Source organism: Stenella coeruleoalba (assembly GCF_951394435.1).
Source record: "Stenella coeruleoalba genome assembly, chromosome: 5".
Classification (NCBI taxonomy): Eukaryota; Metazoa; Chordata; class Mammalia; order Artiodactyla; family Delphinidae; genus Stenella; species Stenella coeruleoalba.
Window position 1 is genome coordinate 11,803,429 of NC_137150.1, and position 19,343 is coordinate 11,822,771.

The window sequence follows — 19,343 nt, forward strand, 5'->3', positions numbered from 1 at the left end:
ATCCAGGGCAGCATCTTCTCAGGTGTCTTGGGGTTTGCTCTTGCATTAGCTCACCCCTTGCTGGTCTCTTGATTTTTATTTCTCAGACTTAGCTCATATCTGACTCTTACAGAAGCTGAGCATTTAATCTCCTTGAGTTGTTCCATCCCAGCATGATATTTGCTGGTTGTGAGTGTAGAAAAGATTTTACCCCCATAAAACTGATCCAGATTCCTTTTAAGTATGGGAAGAACCCACACCTCTTGCCCCTGCCCTGCCATATCCCACCCAAAGTCAAAGTGTTCTTGGCAGTGCCCCGGCCATTTATCCCAAACTCCTAGTACAATCCCTTGTGATAAGATGCTACCTGAGGACATTTTTAAAACATTTGCACCTCCTCTAAACACCTCCTTTCTATCCTCACTTAAGCAGTTGTGCTTGCCAAGGACTCTGTGTCAGAGTCTCAAAGGGAACGTGATCCCCAGCCCAAGTCCCCATGTTGGAGGTTAGATCTGGCCCCAGCCTCCTGCATCAAGCTTGGAGATTCACATTTTTAAAACTCCAGTCTCAGCTGGTGCACAGATGGTAAGAGTTTTGGAATCCTGTCCCAGACATGGGCCTCAGAACAGCAGACAGAGTGGCTGAGAGTTCAGTCTTTAGAGTCAGAATCAGGTTGCGTTCCCATCTCATCCTCTTATTAACTGATTGATTTGTGGTTAAATGCTTTGAGAATCTGTTTTTGAGTGGTAAAATGGTGTTAAGAATATGTATCTGAACTACCAAATGTAAAATAGATAGCTAGTGGGAAGCAGCCTCGTGGCTCAGTGCTTTGTGTCCACCTAGAGGGGTGGGATAGAGAGGGTGGGAGGGAGATGCAAGAGGGAGGAGAAATAGGTATAAATGTATATGTATAGCTGATTCACTTTGTTATACAGCAGAAACTAACACACCATTGTGAAGCAGTTATACTCCAATAAAGATGTTAAAAAAAACATGTATCTCATTGTGTTGTTGTAAGGATTGAAGAAGCCTATATATAAATATATACCTCTTAGTACAGTGCCTTCCACAAAATAAATGCTCAATAAAAGGCTGTCATTACAAAAGAGCCAATGGAGATTTGGCTAATGCTCTTTCCCTTTAGATGCCCTGAGCTCCTTTTTATACTCCACAGCTTCTCTTGATCTCAGATCCAGGCAAATTTTTGACTCTTGATATCTTAGGGGTGGCAGGGAATTTTCCTTCTTTCCTTTACAAACATAGTCCCTTTTACAGCCAGCTGTATTTGAGGAGGTAATATATCTGGGTAACAATTCACTGACGTTTAAGCCCCATTCAAGCAGTCACAAACCCTGGTTTGGTACTTTGTGTGATTCTGCACAGGAAACAGGATCAGGTTTTCTGATATTCTAATTACAAGACTGTCCATTTCCATCCATCCATCTAAGAAATCTTTTATTTTGAAGGACTTTCAAACAAGATTATCTCTCATTGTGCTTGTGTGTGCTTGTGGGGACTATACAGGAAGTAATCTCTGAGAAATCTCCTTCATCTCATAGAACTCATTATGTCTGAAGGAAGCACAAAAAGTGAGTTCTTAAGCAAGATTTCCAATATACCTCTTATTGTCAAGGACAATTAAAATCTCTCTACTTCAGAAGTACGTTTCATGTACATGTGAAGTACATGAAAAAATCATATGGAAGACCAACAAGCTAAACACACTATTTCATCCCTCTTGGGGACCATTCCTGGATAGGTGGATGGATAGATAGAGAAATGGATGGGTGGATTGATTGGTTCTACATACAATACTAAGTTCCAGAGATATGAAGTCAATAAGATGTGCCCCTTGTTTCAAGGAGTGTACAGGCTGGCATCTAGTGGATGAGAGAAATAAATGAACAACTACCTACAGAGTAGAGGAATCTGTGGGACAATTATGTGGCCCAATTCAGCCAGGGAGTTCAGGTCTTCTTCTTGAAACAGTGATGCTAAAAGTAAGATTTTCAAGAAAGGGAGATTGTACCTCTCCCTAGATGGGAAAATGGAACAGCTAAGGGAACATCTTGTGTAAGTGTGGAGACATAAGACAATGGGAAGAATTTGGGGACTTCAGATGGTTTGATGAGCATGACCATAGAGTGACTGATGACTGCAGAGGCATGCAATACCCACATTTTGAGGGATTTTACATATCAATAAAGACCTTCAATTTTATTCTGAAATCTACTGAGAATTCAGAATTTCAGACAAAGCGATAGCATCGTCAGCCTGACATTTTAAATCAAAAGAGAAAAAGAAAGGAGAATGGATTAGAATGAGGCCAGGCTACATTCAGGGAAGCCTGGAATTCAGGCAAGAATGCAAGAAGGGCCTGAACGTAGGTGATGGCCATGGGAATGGAAGAGAGATGGATACAGAAAGGGGATAGAACCTGTAGGACTTGTAGCTGATTGATTTTGAGAGATGAACTAGAGGGAGGGGTCTAGGATGATTCTTAGGTTTCTGGATTGGGTTTCAAGAGAAGTAAAGTGTGGCACCATTCCTTATGAAAAGAATAGGACTGAGTGTGACTGGTGGCAAATATGATTTTCTTTGGTAACCAGTTCCTATGAAATACCCAATAGGCATTTTAATAGATGATTCTGCTGTTCAGTTGAGTGGTTTGGACCAGAGTCATATATTTAGGAATCATTTTGTGGAAGTGGTATGTGAAAATATATGCGGTGTGACTCAGGAAAAGGGGATGAAGTGAGAAAATAAGGTTAGAGGAGCCCTGGGGTACATGGAGATTTAAGAGGCAAATAGAAGACAGAGAATCTTCAAAGTTTACTGAGAACAGACCAGAAAGGAGCCAGGAAGACCATGGTAACTTGGTGTTACAGAAGTTAATGGAAAAGTTTCAAAGAACACATGATCAAATTCAAGTAAGGTAAGAGCAGAAAAAAGTCAACTGGATTGAACATGCAGGTCATGGGAGCTCCATGCAGTGATGGAAGTAAAAGAAGGGAAAGGGTTAAGAGCTTTGGAGGATGAAGAAATTGAGACTTCTTTTTTAAGATGAAGAAGAGGGGAAAATGGAAGATTGTGGGAAGATCATTATTATCTTTCCTAGTAACTAACTCATTGTTCAACAATCTTTCCTATTAGGAAATTTTTTATGTTCAACTTATTACATCTTTAATTCTTTAAAAGATGAAAAGGTTAATGTTAAATTTTTTCTCATAAAATTAATTTACTAAGTATCATGCTTATTATACAGATTTGGTTTATTTATTTTTAAATTATAGTAACCATGGCAAAAAAAATGTGAAAATGATTTCAGTTCACTGGTGTTTGGACTATTTACAAGTACCTGTAAACAGTTTAACCAAAAGAGATATCTGTTGCCATATGTTTGGATATCCCAAAGAAAAAATCCAATCCCAAGTGTCAATAGCATAGGAAGGCAGTTGGGCTGCCTCTGAATTGGAATTTTTTAATGTTCAACTCTAAAGCTGTTCCAAGAAAGTATGCTTTCTAGAATATTAGAGACTTCTATTATATCAAATAGACTTTCTATATTGATACATGGTATATTTATCCATTTGTTTGAATTTTGTTATTATGTTCTTCAGTAAAATCTTAAAACTTTCTTTATGTAGGTCTTTTATCTTTCTTGTTAAATTTATTCTGAGTATTTTACAGTTTTCTTCTCATATTGATAAATGGAAATTTATTTACATTTACTTTTCTAACTTTTCTAGGAAAGAGAAAATGATGTCAGAATATTTATCTTGTACCACCTGAACATATCTTATGAGTGCTAATTATCTTTAGTAAAGTTCCTTGAGTTTTCTATTGTATTAATCATATTATTTTCAAATAAAGATAAGCTGACCTTAACAACAGCATGCTTTTTCAAAACGAGGAAACAGGAATAATACAGTCCAAGGCAAACGTCATCTGAAATGCCTTCTTCAAATTTTAGACATTTTAGCAACATCTGCTATAAGAGCAAAACAGTGAGAAACTAAAATCTCTTTCGAAGAGAAGACTCACAGGGAAATACAATCATTTAGGCAACATCTGGCCTGAATTACTTTATTAATTTTCTTTTATTTACTAGTCTTCATTTGACAGCTGTGATACTTTTTTCCAAAGCCGTAACTCTTTTCCCATCTGTGGTTTATTTTCCTCTTAGAAGAGACACAGAATGTTTCAAGGAAAGCTGCTTTATATTCAGCTATATTTGCACCCCTTGTTTTGTTCTAGGGGCTTCCAGGACCAGCAGGAGAGGCAGGGAGTCAAGGCCGTGTGGGAAGCCAAGGAAATAAAGTAAGTCACATTCTTTTATACACACCAAAGCTGAGGTTTTCTCCTCAAGGGAAGTGTGTCTGGTTATATTAGCCAGAGCCCTTTCAACACAAAAGAGAACATATCTCATTGCTCCTATACCCTGGCTTGGTTCTTAGAGAGCCAGCAGCATTTAAGGACATGGGTGTGGACCCAGATGAGAATCCAGCTCAGCATCATCTCACAAGGGGCTACACCCAATCTCAGCTGAGGATCTCAGGGAAGGGGGACTGTTCTAGGGCAGGCCTTCCTTTCTTTCCCCCACCTTCCACCCTTCCTTCTCTTCATTTATTCTTCCTTTATTTCTTTCCTCCATTAATACAAACTCTCGCTGAATACCTTTAAAGACCAAGACACTACACTGCCATTCAGCTGGACTAAAGTCAGTTCCAGGAGAGCAGAGATCTTTGTCTGTTTTGCTCACTGATGTATCCCTAGAGCTTTGAACAGTACCTGGCATGTCATAAGTGCTTAGAAAATATTTGTTTCATGAAAGAATTTCTGGGTTGTGTAATGATAAATATGACATAGAATCAACCCCACAGAATTGAGAATATTTTCAAGACAAGAGTCTATGACATAAAACACTAGTCAGGGATAGTGGACTGAAACAGAGGTTTAAGCATAGTGTTAATAGAAGTATTTCTGGGCTGGGAAAAGAGGCATCATGAGGATGCAGATTTTGAGTAGACTTTGGAAGGTAAGAAGTATTTGGCAAGCAGAGGGGGCATGAAGAATTTAAGTTGAAGAAATAATGTGAAGGAAAACACAGGATTGGAAAAAAAAACCATGAGCCGGTATTTGGGGGATGAAAAATGATCCTGTTTGGGGGACCATAAAGAACAAGAAAGTCTGTGGTGACTGACTTGACTAGGTAGCCAGCACAGTGTTATTTACAATTTGTGATTGGCGTGTACAAGCACAGCCAGACTTTGGAAGGTCTTAAATAGGCAACTCAATGTGGGAATATTTTGAAGGATGAGAGATTAGAAGCTAGGAGGCAGGTTGGTGTCCTCTCACAGTCTCCAAGACAAGCAGTGATTGGATGACTTAACAGGGTGAGGACAGGAGGGACCCATGATGACTCTGTAGGGCTCTCCCAAGAGGGAACTGAGGCAGAGAGAAGAGGGCTGGATGACTCTGGGCTTCCAGCATGAGCAGGAACCCCATCACAGAAGTGGGAAAGTCAGAGTGAGGAATAAGAGTGAGGAAAAATGCTTTGTTTGGGGAATAGAGGAGAGGGTCTAGGACTGGTTGGAGATGGAGGTTTCAGAATCATTTGGAGTTTAAAAGGACTCTTGGTGATGACCATTTGTAAGAAGGGTAAGTGGAGGATGGGAAAGAAGCAGAAAAGTACACTGGATGCTGAGAAGGAGAGTCCTAGAAAGGGAGGTCAGGAGTCTCAGCTGGCATCGAGCAGGTAAGAAAGAGAGGACTGGAGAAGCCACCACATCTGATGGCTAAATGAGCCAAAGAATAGATTCCAAAATGTAGCAATTGACTGGCTGCAGAGGACTGAACAATGTGTTCACGAGGAGGAAATGGATGCTGGGCAGTAAACTACTCTTTGGAGAAACTAGGCTTTGGGGGTGAGATGGGACATTAACTGCTAGTACTGGCAAGGTCTAGAACAGATTGGAGCAGGCTATTTATTTGTTTTCAATGATAGAAGAGGCTGTAGTTTACTTTTATAAACAGAGAAAAGAAAAACAGAGAGAAAGGAGGAAGTTGAAGATGTGAGAAAGTGTAGATAATTAATGGAGAAATTTCTTGAGGGCATAAGAAGAGGGGCGAGCATTGGAATGGAGAACTACTAAGAAGGGCGGACATGATGGAGCCAGCAGCCGAGTGTTACAAAGACAGCTGACTGCAGGATGAAATGCGATCCATGGATGACAAGGATAATCAGCTCGAAAAGGAAGGGATTACTAGAGCATGTGGTGTAGAAATAATGGTCTGGAAAGGAAAGTTTGGAAGAGATACATTGCTGCCTTCTTGCCCTGGAGAGGGCTCGAGGGGAAGTGGTGTCACTGGTAAGAACACAGTTTATCTTACAGTGAGGATGTGTGTGTGCAGACATCATGGGTGTATAGTGAAGGTTTGCATGTGAAATGAAGGCACTCCATAGGGTGTGTTGGAAGGGACCAAGACAGGGATGGAGGGACCCTAGAGGGGGATGTAGCTGAGCATGTAGAAAGAAGTGTGGAAGGAGATAGACAGGAGCAGGGTAGTTGTGCCAAAGAATATCATTATTAATAAGAGGGACTTTTGAATGGGACAGGCAAGAATTTGGGGGGTAAGTGCCCTCAAAGCAAACCCAAACCCTTTGGGCAGCCCCAAGGTGGACCAAGTCTTCTAGACTCATAATTAACTGAGATGAGTCCCAGACACTTACTCCTGCCTTACTCCATTAAGCTCAAGTTCCCAGGGAGGCAAGCAACCCAGCAATTAATACTGAGCTCAACATCTGGCTGTAACCAATAATAAAGTGGTTGACCCTGGACAAACCTCATGGCTTCCCTTGTCTTCCTGCCTTAAAACAGATGTTCTCAAATTTCAGTGTGTGTAAGAATCCACGGAGAAGCTTATTTATAAAGGCATATCCTTGGGCTCCACCACCAGAGACTGATACTGATGGAGTCCTGGAATTTCCTTTTTCCCGTGGACCCCAGGTAATTTGGAGGCAGGTGGCCCCCAGAGCACACTGTGGGGGACACCGCCCTGAAAGAAAGGCTTCAGGGCAGGTGATCTTCTGCCTCTCTTCCATGGAACCTTATCTCTTCCCACCGCCCTCCCCCCGGGGTCAGTCAGTGCTGGTGGACATTTGTTCATTTGGACTCCTCACATGTACTGTGTTGTCATTCTGTCCTTAACAATGAGTAAACCACTCCCACTCCTTCAGCATGGGCTGGGCTTCTTCCAACACTCTTTCTCCCAGAGAGAGCTTTGTGGAAAGGGCAGGGGGAATAACTAGACAGTGGAGAAACTTAGCCAAGCCTCCCTCAGTCAGATGGTCAAGGTTACCATCAATAGTGCCAGCCATGTTGATAGGATATAATCTTGATACAATGTGATAAAAAGGGCAATTCACCTCTGTGGTCTTTTCTCCCCAAACTCATAAAACACAGCATAATCATGAGCACAACATCAATCAAACTCCAACTGAGGGACATTCTACAAAATATCTGATCAATGCTTCTCAAAACTGTCAAGGTCATCAGAAACCAGAAAACCAGATAAACTGTCCCCATCTAGAGGCCTACAGAGACATGGGGTCCTGGAACAGAAAAAGGAGATTAAGTGGTAAAAGCTAAGGAAATCTGAATAAAGTATGGGGTTTAGTTAATGAGTTAATATCCATGTATTTGCTGTGACAAATGTTCCTACTAATATAACTAATGTGATATTAACAATACAGGCGGCTAAATGTGGAATGTATAGGAACTCTCTGTACTGTCTTCACAACATCTTGTACATTTAAAATCTAAACTTTAAAAGCTATTTTTTTTTAAGAAGAGGAATTAACCTTCTTCTGTAAACCTATGTTAACTTTCCCATGTAGCTGGATTTCCTCACCGTAATACTGAGATTGATTTATAATCTACAGTAGGTGTTCTGTTAGTCAGAAGTCAGAAACTATTGCCAGGGATGTCGTGCTACCTTGGCTATCTTGATTAAAAGTAGATTAATAGGCCTCTTGTTTCTGCAGCAGCCAGAAGATTTGCATGGGTCATCATGGAAAACTGTTTTGTTAATTTTTTAAGACAGTACAGAGCCTCCTCTTTGACTCATGGTAAGACATTTCCAAGGGTGCGGCTCATAGCACTGAGCTGCTAAGATGGCAACTTGCGCTAAACAATACATCAGACTTGCTGGGGCTTCATTTATCAATGGAGGAGACTTCACTCACCAACAACAGCAGTTCCTCTTGTATTGCTTACAGACACAGTCCTGGCCACAAACTCATTGTCACTGTGATACACATGGATGCAGTTGAAAATTCTTGTCTTAGTACCATCATTTCTAATTTCCTTTACAAAAACAACCTAATAAGGACACATTTCATTGTTCTGTTTGACAGGGAGAACCTGGCGATGTGGGAGAAAAGGGAGCCGTTGGCCTTTGGGGTCCTCGAGGCTTGCCGGTTTGCATTTTATTCCTACTTTTGATCTGGCTCTTGGGATCCTTTTAGTTCAATAGATATCAGGTGTGGCTCTCTGAAGAGCATGTTGAAGATAACATCCTAATCTAGCCGTAGAGCTTTCTAGTGATTGAGATTTCATCCTCATCTTGACCAGCTTTTCCAAGGTAGCAACTTCCCAGGTACCAAGCATCCTGGCTGGATGCTCTTGAAGCCAAATGATAAAATGGACAAAACTTGTGTTTAACAACCCCATAACCTTTCTTGCATTCTTTCCTCTCATCCAAACCCGTTCATGGGAAACTAAGCCCACATTTCCCCCAGTGCTCAGGGCTTCTCACTAAAACCTCTACAAGGATCCAACAGTAGCCAGTGCCCAGACATTTAGGAGATCTTACTTTTATCCAGAAAACTGAAAATGGTTTAGAGCTAAGGTATTAAAATACAAATGTTATCCAGGAGAGATAACACTTCTACCTTCTTTTATTAAGATTATTATACACCTGAAATTTTCTCATTTAATCCTAATAACATGATGAACAGGTACAATTATTATTCGTCTTTACAGATGAGACAAGTGAGATTAAGTGACAGTGCCTTGTCTGTGCCTGTTATTGAGAGTTTCCTTTAGTGCCACTATGTCAGTGGCCTGCCCCAGAGGGAGAATCCTGCTGCCTAATTTTTTCTAATCAAACCAAAAAACTGGCTGTCTAGTTCTCTTGTGAATAAGCCTGCCTCTGTCTGCAGTAGGGGATGTTTGTAAATAATTGCTTTGTTTACAGGGTGATGATGGTAACCCAGGTTATGGTAGTGTTGGAAGTAAAGGAGCAAAGGTAAGACACATCGACTGAAAGCTGGTCATTTTCCATTTATTTTTTGTTGCTCTTTATGGCCACATTTAAGAGAAAAAAGAAAGTAGTGAATAAGGTAAACTTGGATCTTCATAGATAGATTTTGATCATTTATTTGCTGATATCTTGTGGGGAATATGGTAGAAAAAAAGAAAACAACTTAAACCTAAGGGCCAGGCAACAAGTGAAACCTGAAATTAATTTTCTGTTCTTTGCAGAGATGCGCAGCCAGGGCCTGACTGGTTCCAGCCTGAACATTACATCTAATCTAAAGCCTTAGGGAGGCATTCCAAAATTTGTCCTCTGACTATGTTTACTCTAATCATTAGTGAGAAGTTTTACAGGGCCTTTCCAAATGCATTGGGCCAAGCAGTAACTTCAAAATTAAACCTTGTAACTTAATATCAGAATTATAACTTTATATTGTCACTGAATATTTAAGTGTCTGGAAGTAAGATAAATTTATCAAAAGCAGTGATTGCTATATACCAACAATAACCACTTAGAAATCATAATAACATCCACAAAAACATAATATAGTTAAGAACATCCTTTCTACAAAAATGTTCAAGACCTATGACCAAAATTACTGAGATATAAAATTTCAATAAATGGAGACATACCAAGTTCTGTTGGAAAGTCTAAAACATTATAAAGGATCAATGTAATTCTAAATGAAATCCCAATGGGAATGATGCAAGAGGCTGTCTGGAAGAATAAACAAACCCCAAACAGCTAAAATTTCTTTAAAAAAAAACCTAATGAATGAAGGATTTCCAGTGAAATTTTCATTAGAATAGAGAATAATTGAAAACAACCTTAATATTTGTTAAAAATGGAACTATTAAGTAGCTTATAACATAGAAATATTAGCCACTCTTTAAAATGAATGTAAATGTTTATACATAATTGTATAGAACTTCTGTGACAATGTCAAGTAAAAATCAGAATGTAATAAGAAAAAACATTTATCCCAATTGTGCTAAAATGCATTTTAGAAATGCATTTAGAAAGATTAAAGAAAATATGACAAAATATTTATAGTAACTGTTCTGGGAAGTGAGATTTGGGTGATTTTTCTTCTTTCTATCCTTTTATATTTTAAATATATTTGAGGAGATCTTACTTTTAATGATCAGAAAATAAACTTTATCTTAAATAAAATATGTTTTTCATCAAATGAGGATTATCATACCTCTTCAACTATAGTCTGTGGCCAAAGAAGGTAAACAGAGGACCAGAAAACCAATGATCAAATTTAGACGGCAGGCTTCCCCAATTTCTTCCCCAAAATTGAAATCCATTTAAGAAGACTGTTTCAGAAACACTTGGCCAGATGGCCAGCTATCCTGTCGAATGTCTACATTTGAAGGAGAGCTGATGTGTAATTCCTCAGATGTGTGCATTTACCCATTTGTCTTAGGTTGTCATGATATTTTGGTGAGACCAGCAAATAGTTTAATTTAGAAATTGGAGTTAGTTTCTCAAATCATGCCATACAGTTTCATTTTCAATTGTTCTGGCCCTTCCTTGGTTCAGAGGCACTTAAACTAAATAAGGCGGCAGGCAAAATTAAAGTCAATATAAGCCTACCCTGGTGATATGTGCATATATTAATTTTCTCCACTGTCGATTATAGGGGCAAGAAGGATTCCCTGGAGAAATTGGACCTAAGGTACCGTGTACTTCATACTAACTAGGGATCAATCAGAGATACTCCTGGGCTTATGAAATATATTATAGGATAATAGAAGGATAGTTAATTATAAATGAATAAAAAGAAAACTTTATGGGGAAAGGGGAGAAGGAGGAAGCAGACTTTTAAAAATAATATTTCATTTCATAAGTAAAGTTTTTAATTCATAAGTAAAGGAAGAAATCATCCTTATTTTTCTCCTCACGTGTACTCCTTTCCCCTCTACGATATGTATTTTCCTCTTTGCTCAAAGGGAAGTAAAATGTAAGGAAAACCAAAATTACCTGATCTCACCTGCCTCAATTCTCCCAACGTGTTTATAAGGCACCTTCAGATAATAAGTTAGCGATGCTGTCCTCTACCTTAAGGCTTTCACTTCTGCTGGAAAGATTCTGAGCTCAGTAAATGCTAGGTCCTGTGATTGGATCAGGGGACAAAATGAAAAGCACAGTTCATATCTCCAAGGAGGCAGTGTTCTGGCTGGAGAGACAGAGGAATAAAATAGTGAGGCTCCAGTGTACTGTGTTGAGAATTTAAAAATGAGGGGTTATTGGGGGGAAGACACTTCAAAGAAGACTATTAAAAATAAAAATATATGTGAAAAATGTCTTCATGTTGGAATCAGTATAAAAATACAATGAGATATATTCCTTGATTTTACTAACCATTTTATTTTATTTCTCTGAACTTATTTAGGGTGAGGTTGGGGACCCTGGTGGTCCAGGAGAAACTGGACCCAAGGGCACTAGAGGCAAGATGGTAAGTTTCTCAGGCTGCAAAGCCTTACAACCTCAGCTACTTTGGGAAGCCCTTTTTTGTTTATTTATTTATTTATTTTATTATTTTTGGCTGCGTTGGGTCTTCATTGCCGTGCACGGGCTTTCTCTAGTTGCGGTGAGCAGGGGTTACTCTTCGTTGCAGTGCTCAGGCTTCTCATTGTGGTGGCTTCTCTTGTTGCAGAGCACGGGCTCTAGGCATGCAGGCTTCAGTAGATGTGGCATGTGGGCTCAGTAGTTGTGGCACACGGGCTCTAGAGCGCAGGCCCAGTAGTTTTAGCGCATGGACTTAGCTGCTCCGTGGCATGTGGGATCTTCCCGGACCAGGGCTTGAACCCGTGTGCCCTGCATTGGCAGGCAGACTCTTAACCACTGCGCCACCAGGGAAGTCCTTTTTCATGCTTTTACAGTCATTTGAGTTGTCATTTGGTCCCAAAGACTTGTAAAACGTGTGGTTTTTGTTAAGGCAAACTTGGGGAAGGGAAATGATATTTTACTCATCCTTCATTGCCAGCAATAAGGCTCGTAGTGACCAAGTTCACCTGATCTGGTTGACAAGGTACCATTCTTAACACTGGAAATAAGTTGTGTGTTGTTTCTTAAGGAATCCTTGTGGTCAAAACTGTTTTTGCACCACAAAATATGGCCAGTTTAATCCCATCCCCCCCGCAGATCTCGTGTAATATAATGCCCACTGGCATCTTGTCTCCCCTGTTAAGGTCTCGTTAAACTACTTTAATGAGGTGGTCCTCTCCCAATTTAGCTCAAGAAAGTATCTCTTGAGCTCTAGGAGAAAGTTTCCATTTATTATGTAAAATAATATACTGTAATGAATGCGTCCTTTTTATTCCCTGGAGGACCTAGACATTGCCTAATGCTTTGGACCACTCAGAATAAACACCCATCTCCGGCACCCTCAGAAGCATCAGCATCCCGAGGTTACCTTGGGTTCTCGTGTGCTAAGAATGGATTTTGCCTTTGCTGACTCTTTATATATCATAAGCTGCAAAACTGAGATGGTGGCTTTATAAAAAACAAAATCTTATGACAATTATCTCCTGAGACCATCTTTATCTCTTTTCTTCAGAACAGCACTGATCAGGTAAACTGATCTTGATACCATGTCAATTGCTGGACAAGAAAAACACAAAGTCTGATAAAACTATTATTTGAGGTGGTTTTTCAGTTTTGTCACCATAGTTAGTTTTACTCTGATCTGTTTTTTTCCTGGAAAGTATAACAAAAACTTTATGTGAAGAGACTATTTATGTGGGTTTTAGGGGTACAAAATAAAGAAACTTCTTTCCCTCCATCCTGCTTTTCCCAAGAGGACTGTTTCCTGGATATAATTCTTTTCTTCATACATGTTTTTGGATAACTATCCTTTAACATTTTTGTTCTCAAAAAAAAGAAGAAGAAGACCGATAAAAGAAAGATAATTTGAAAAGACTTTCAAATTAATCCAGATCTCTGGATCTTTTCCCTCTACTTGTTAATGAGGTAGTTTACCCTTGAACATTGGAGGCATGCAAACATGGTCAGCAGCTTCTTGGGTTCCCTTGCTGCCCAATGGCACGTTAATCATTTTTAAAAAGCAATAAACTAATGGGGAATAAATATATCATCTTTTCCTCTTGGCCTTTGGTTACTTGAATTTTTTTCCCACATTGGACAATTCATCACTGTTTTTTTTTTAATATAAATTTACTTTTTATTTTTATTTATTTTTGGCTGCATTGGGTCTTTGTTGCTGCGTGCGGGCTTTCTCTAGTTGCAGCGAGTGGGAGCTACTCTTCATTGCGGTGTGCATGCTTCTCATTGCAGTGGCTTCTCTTGTTGCAGGGCACGGTCTCTAGGAATGCAGGCTCAGTAGTTTTGGCTCGCGGGCTCTAGAGCGCAGGCTCAGTAGTTGTGGCACACAGGCTCAGTAGTTGTGGCTCACGAGCTCTAGAGTGCAGGCTCAGTAGTTGTGGCACACAGGCTTAGTTGCTCCACAGCATGTGGGATCATCCTGGACCAGGGCTTGAACCCGTGTCCCCTGCATTGGCAGGTGGATTCTTAACCACTACGCCACCAGGGAAGCCCTTCATCACTGTTTCTTAGCTTGCTTATTTCACCTGCCATGCTGCTTTCTCTACATCTCTGTATTTTTGAATTTGAAGTTTAGACACTGAAAACTTCCAGGTTTTCCCTTTGAAAGATCAGCAGTTCCCACTGGAAGGTTTTAGTGATAAAGCTTTGAGTGTCTCTTTAGTTCTCTTGGAATGATTACATTCCTAGTTTCAGTTTTCTAAATCTTCACCTTTTTCCCCCAACTGAAGGATTTTTTAAAAATTTTGCCATGATTTTGAACCTATCTTATTTTGGGTATAGAGGTATGTTTGTATTTATTTATTCTTTTTATCAATTTGACACACATGCACATACTTCAAGGCAGGGTTCCTCAGCCACAGCACTGCTGAGATTTTGTGCTGGATAATTGCTGTGGGGCTGCTCCGTGCATTGCAGGATGTTTAGCAGCATCCCTGGCCTCTACCCACTAGAGTCAGCATCTTCCACATTTACCCCACCATTATGACAGCCATCAATGTCTCCAGACATTACCAGATGTCCCCACAGGAGTCAGGGTTGAGGGACACAAAATCCCCCCCCCCACCCCAGTTAAGGACCACTGGTTTAGAGAGTCAACTAATTTCACAAGGTTTGTTAGGAAAACCTGGCAATCTCTCTGCCACTTAGCTCTGATTTCTCTGAACGTTGTCTTTTTGCTCTACTTTCTGGGAGATTTCTTTGACTTTATCTTACAATGCTTCTCTCATAGTTTAATTTTCAAGCACTCACTTTTTTTGCTTTTTTATACTATCCTGCTCTTGTTTTATGGTTGAAACATCTCATCTCCCTGAGGATATAAATTAGTATTTTTGGAGTCTTCTTTGCCCAACATAGTCTGTTCCCTGCAGTGTGTTTTTTTCTGTCCTGCTCTCTATTTCTCATGTTTCCAGGGAATGGGCTAACTCTCTGTATTGAAGAGTTGAGGACAAAAATTCTGATTGGAAACCCCGAGGAGATGGGTGGGGCTCGTCAACTACAAGTGTCACAGAGTGATCTGAGCTGTTACTTAGCAAACGTCTAACATCAGCATCTTTGGGTCTTTCTTCTCAAATCTAGTCAGATTCCCCTGAGAAGATTCTTTCAACCTCCTGCCTGAGGGTGAAGTTCTGGCTGCCAGCTTTCTGGGAACCCCAGCTTTCTCGGGGTCTCACATCTATTCCACACCTTCATTTGATCACCCTATTTTCTGGATGGTACCACTGGCCCTCAGCTCTGCCTGGGGTTTCCTAGTGCAGACACCTCGGTTTTACCTCTGTCACTGAGGAGGAAGAAGAGACATTCACCCAACGGTAGAGAATGGGGAGGAGGCTTGGGGATTCCTAAAATGATCTTCAACCAATCTGCCTTATTAAGCCTCTCTCCTTTACCTCCACTTCTGGAGGTACCTTCTGAGAGTGTGTTATAAAACACACAGATTCTTGGCTTTCCCTGCTGCTGGCCTAGGCTTCAGCTTTTTCAGCTCTAAGTCATTTAACACTGGTACTTCTGCTTTCCAGCCTCCGAAGTTTGATGGCTGTTGAGATTCTCCTTTCTCATTCTCCCCATGCTTGTCATATTTTTGCCTTTTAAAAAAATCTGCTTACTATTATTTTAGTAAGACACTGGAGGGAGCAAAAGTAAATGCCAATGTTCAATCTGCTTTTTTTTTTGCCCTGGAGGTTAATCTATATCTTCTAAATAAAATATGATCAGTAAGGTTGTTGTTTTGTTTTGTTTTTTTACTCAACCCAGCATGCTGTAAATATCATTGGAAGACCTAAAGGACATCAATAATTATTTTCTGTTCCATAGGCAATGCTTTTACAAATTAAGTTGATTTTAGACAACTTTGTTTTTTATTCTTATAAAAAACATGACATTGTGAATGAGCAAAGGAATTTTTCCTAATTCTTAAACTAAATTCTAGCTTTCTTTATGATAAATTATACTGCTGAATGCACATGAATAAAGTAAATAGTCAACAAATGTTCTTTTTATTTACTGCTGTTATTCCCCATTTTACTACAAATATTTCCAGCCAACAACTAAATATTTTTTTGTTGTAGTTACTTCAAAGGTTTTTATACTTAAATTTTTATTTTTCTGGGGTTTTGTTCATGTGTTTGTTTCTCAGTTTAATCACCTACTAAATTTAGATAAGTTGAGATAAAAATTTATTTAGATAAAAATTTCTCCCTTGACCCAGCAATTCTAGTTCTAACAATGTTCCCTAAGGAAATAATCAGAATTGCACATATGACTTTATAGTGGCATGCTTATTACAACAACAGCAAACTTAAATACCAACCATAATGGACTGATTAAATAAATTATGGTATATCCATGTAATCGAATACTATGGCAGCCATGAAAGGTGATTTTTGTGAAAGAATATTTAGTAACATGAAAATGCCCCAAGGTATATATTTAGTTTAAAAGGCAACAGGAGAAAGTATAAAAATATATTAAAATATGTATAGATTAATAACAAAAGGATAAACAAATAAAAGACCAGAGGAAAAGACACCAAAATGTCAACAAGGATTATTTGGGGGAGAAGAGGTTGCTGAGGATTTTTTTCCTTCTGTGTGCCTTTTGGAAATCTCTCAATTTTCTAAAATGAAAGTGTATTGCTTTTGAAATGTAAAACACCCACACCCACAAACACACAAACATGTATATATAATTCTAAAGTAAATAAATTCTGCTTTGAGGTGTCTGCTGGGCTTCCAGGAGAGCCGGGATCCCCTGGGGAGCTGGGACCTCCTGGACGCAAGGTAAATTGAAAACCCATAAATCACATCAGCTCCTTTTCCAAATAAAAAGTCGGTGCCTGAAGTCTTCATTATCCAAATGTGTGTGCTTTCAGTCTTTGCAGTTTGGCAATGATTTTCACTATTTTTCCACCTTTAATGTGCTCAGAGAGAGGAGGGAATAAAATGCCGATTAAATATCAGTTGCCATTTCTTGGGTGGTGGGGGGAATTGAAGGAGGAAATGAAAAGAGATTTCTCGTTTCATCTAGAATGAGATTTCTCAATGATCAGTGAATTTTATTTATCTGGCCAATCCTTGCCCTTTTCTCACAGTCAGTAAGTTATCAGTGAATGAAAGAAAGTGAGAGAAAATTAATAAATAAGTTACTAACGCTGCATTCACATGGAACTTATTTTCTTTGGGAGTTTGGGAGGGGCGCCATCGCATTTTTCCCTGTCTCTGTGTGAGAGCAGCCAGACTCTTCCTGTTCCAAAGATGAGACTGAACACATGAAATTCAAATCAATTCCACTTTGTTCTTTCTATCCCCAACCCAGAGATATACCTATTCATTTTGGGAAGACAATGGGGATTACCTTTCCAGAAGTTCAGTTTGAGTCTGGTCCTTTTGTCATCCAACCAGTGGCAGGAATAGATTTAGGTTCTGCTTAGCGGCTGCCCAGTGGCCAAGGCCAAGCATTGGGGAACTCTATACCTCTGCCTTAAGGAGGGGCAGGCACAGGGGATGGTTCAGGCTTATTTAGTTCTAGGCTGAGGACCTGCTCCAGAGTCTCCCTGCCAGTGTCTCATTGTCAGCTCCATCCTTAGCTTCTGGATATCATCCAGAGATGCAGCTAGAGGAAAGTGGCCATTGGACGCTCGCTGCTTACAGTTTCTTCCCCTTAGAATGTTATTGTTAATTAGGTGATGAGTATCCTACATGAATTCTTTTCTCCCTTGAACTTAGAATAAAAATGTTAAGAAGTTATTTTTTTCTTAGAGTAATGTTGATGCACATTCTGGTTCCTGATGTGTGTGTCCAAAGCCCTGAAACCACACTCTTTTTGTTTCCCTAGGGTGTGAAAGGGGCCAAAGGATTGCCGTCCCTCTCCGTACGTACCTGCTAACTCCAAAGGAGCCTGAGCGCCCTGTGACATTTATTTCTCAACTCTAGGACCTGGAAGTCTGTTGGTTAATTCCTTCTGTTTTATTTTTGAGCAGACATGTGAGCTCATCCAGCATGTGCAGGACCACAGCCGTAAGTACCCCACTTAGAATGATCACCCGGGGTGTCAGCATTCATAGAGGAAAAGCAGCAAATTCTGCACGCAAAATTGAGACAATTTACCAGCCAATTTCTTAAAATTAGAGATGTCACTGTGTATATTTTGAGGCAGCATACACTGGTGACTATTGACTCCCTCTCTGGCGGCCAGCATGTCTATTGAAATGCTTCCAAGCACTAAGTCAGGCTATATCTGGTGCTTTTAACCAGGGGGAAATGGAGACACAAGGTCAGAACTCCCCTGATGGTGAAATCAATCAGTGGGGAGTCACATTAAACTTTTTAAAATGATTAAACCCTGACAAAACCTAAGTGTTGAATTCAGCTGGTACAAAATAGCCAGCCATGCCAAGGGGGTGTCCTAGTGGGTGGGAGCCCTGACTTCTGTTTATCATTTGTTACTCCTTCCCTGAGAAGGTGTGCTTGACTACCTTGAGTTAGACTTATTTGCTTTTAAAATTACTCATTCTGCCTGTATTTTCTTTACTCTCAAAATTTTAAAAGCAAAAAGGCGTTTTGATTTAGCAAATGCTCTTTTGAATTTGCTTTGAGACCCTTATAGCAGCATCTTCTATCAAAATACGTGTTAGCAGCATCAAAAGAACGCCACGGACAAGATGAGGAGAGAGTCGGCTATTTAATGTTCACCTACAAATGCGTAACAACTTCCCAGATAAACACTAGGACTCAAAAGAATGTCACAGTTCCCTCCAGGCTTTTGGGAAATATCTCAATTTTCTAAAATGAAAGTGTATTTGAAGGGAGAAGATAGACAAATTAGAGCCCATTTCTGTAGAGAGCATCAGTCTCAAAGACACAGACTTTTCAAAGCTTTGAATGCAGTGCTGATCTTAACTCTGCCTTTTTGTAGCAGAACGGAGCCATCCGTATGTGGGAATCAAAATCTATGCATTGGGTCATGAAGACTGGTTGCTCTGGGGCTGGATTAGCAGAGTGGGCTTCTGACATGGGAGCCGTGTGAACTATGATGACTCAAGGATAAATCCAAGTATGATGAAGCTTGATCTTTTAAAATTTGAGGTGTTCAATACAAAATCATAAATCCAAAAGTAAGTACAAAACTACTTCAAAAGTGTCCTTTAGGACAAGAAAGGAAATCACAACTACTGACTTCTATTATAAAATCACATGATCATGTGAACACGTGGCTAAGGCCCTTCTCAAGGCCTTGCAAGGGGCCCGTGGGTGAGAGGTCGAGAGCAGTGCTGTCCAGAACTCTCTGCAATGATGGAAGTATCCACTGCACTATTAAATATGTAGCCACTAACCACATGGGACTTTGAGCCTTGATAGATGGTTAGTGTAACTGAGAAGCTGAATTTATTTCCTTTTTTTTAATTTTTTTTTTTTTTGGATGCATCGTGTCTTAGTTGCAGGATGCAGGATCTCTTGTTGCTGTGCACGGGCTTC

General features: G+C 39.9%; 1 protein-coding gene across 1 annotated transcript in view; it reads left to right on the plus strand.

Annotated features, from left to right (window-relative positions):
- Positions 1-19,343, plus strand: part of LOC307186556 (collagen alpha-6(VI) chain) — a gene marked incomplete at its 5' end in the record, with an annotated part of 110,335 nt that overhangs the window by 57,768 nt on the left and 33,224 nt on the right. Inside the window, 8 exons of the mRNA XM_079921790.1 lie at positions 4,237-4,299; positions 8,399-8,461; positions 9,241-9,291; positions 10,949-10,984; positions 11,702-11,764; positions 16,587-16,649; positions 17,704-17,739; positions 17,849-17,885. Of these exons, the coding sequence (XP_079777916.1) occupies positions 4,237-4,299; positions 8,399-8,461; positions 9,241-9,291; positions 10,949-10,984; positions 11,702-11,764; positions 16,587-16,649; positions 17,704-17,739; positions 17,849-17,885 (412 nt within the window). The remainder of the gene's footprint in view (positions 1-4,236; positions 4,300-8,398; positions 8,462-9,240; positions 9,292-10,948; positions 10,985-11,701; positions 11,765-16,586; positions 16,650-17,703; positions 17,740-17,848; positions 17,886-19,343) is intronic.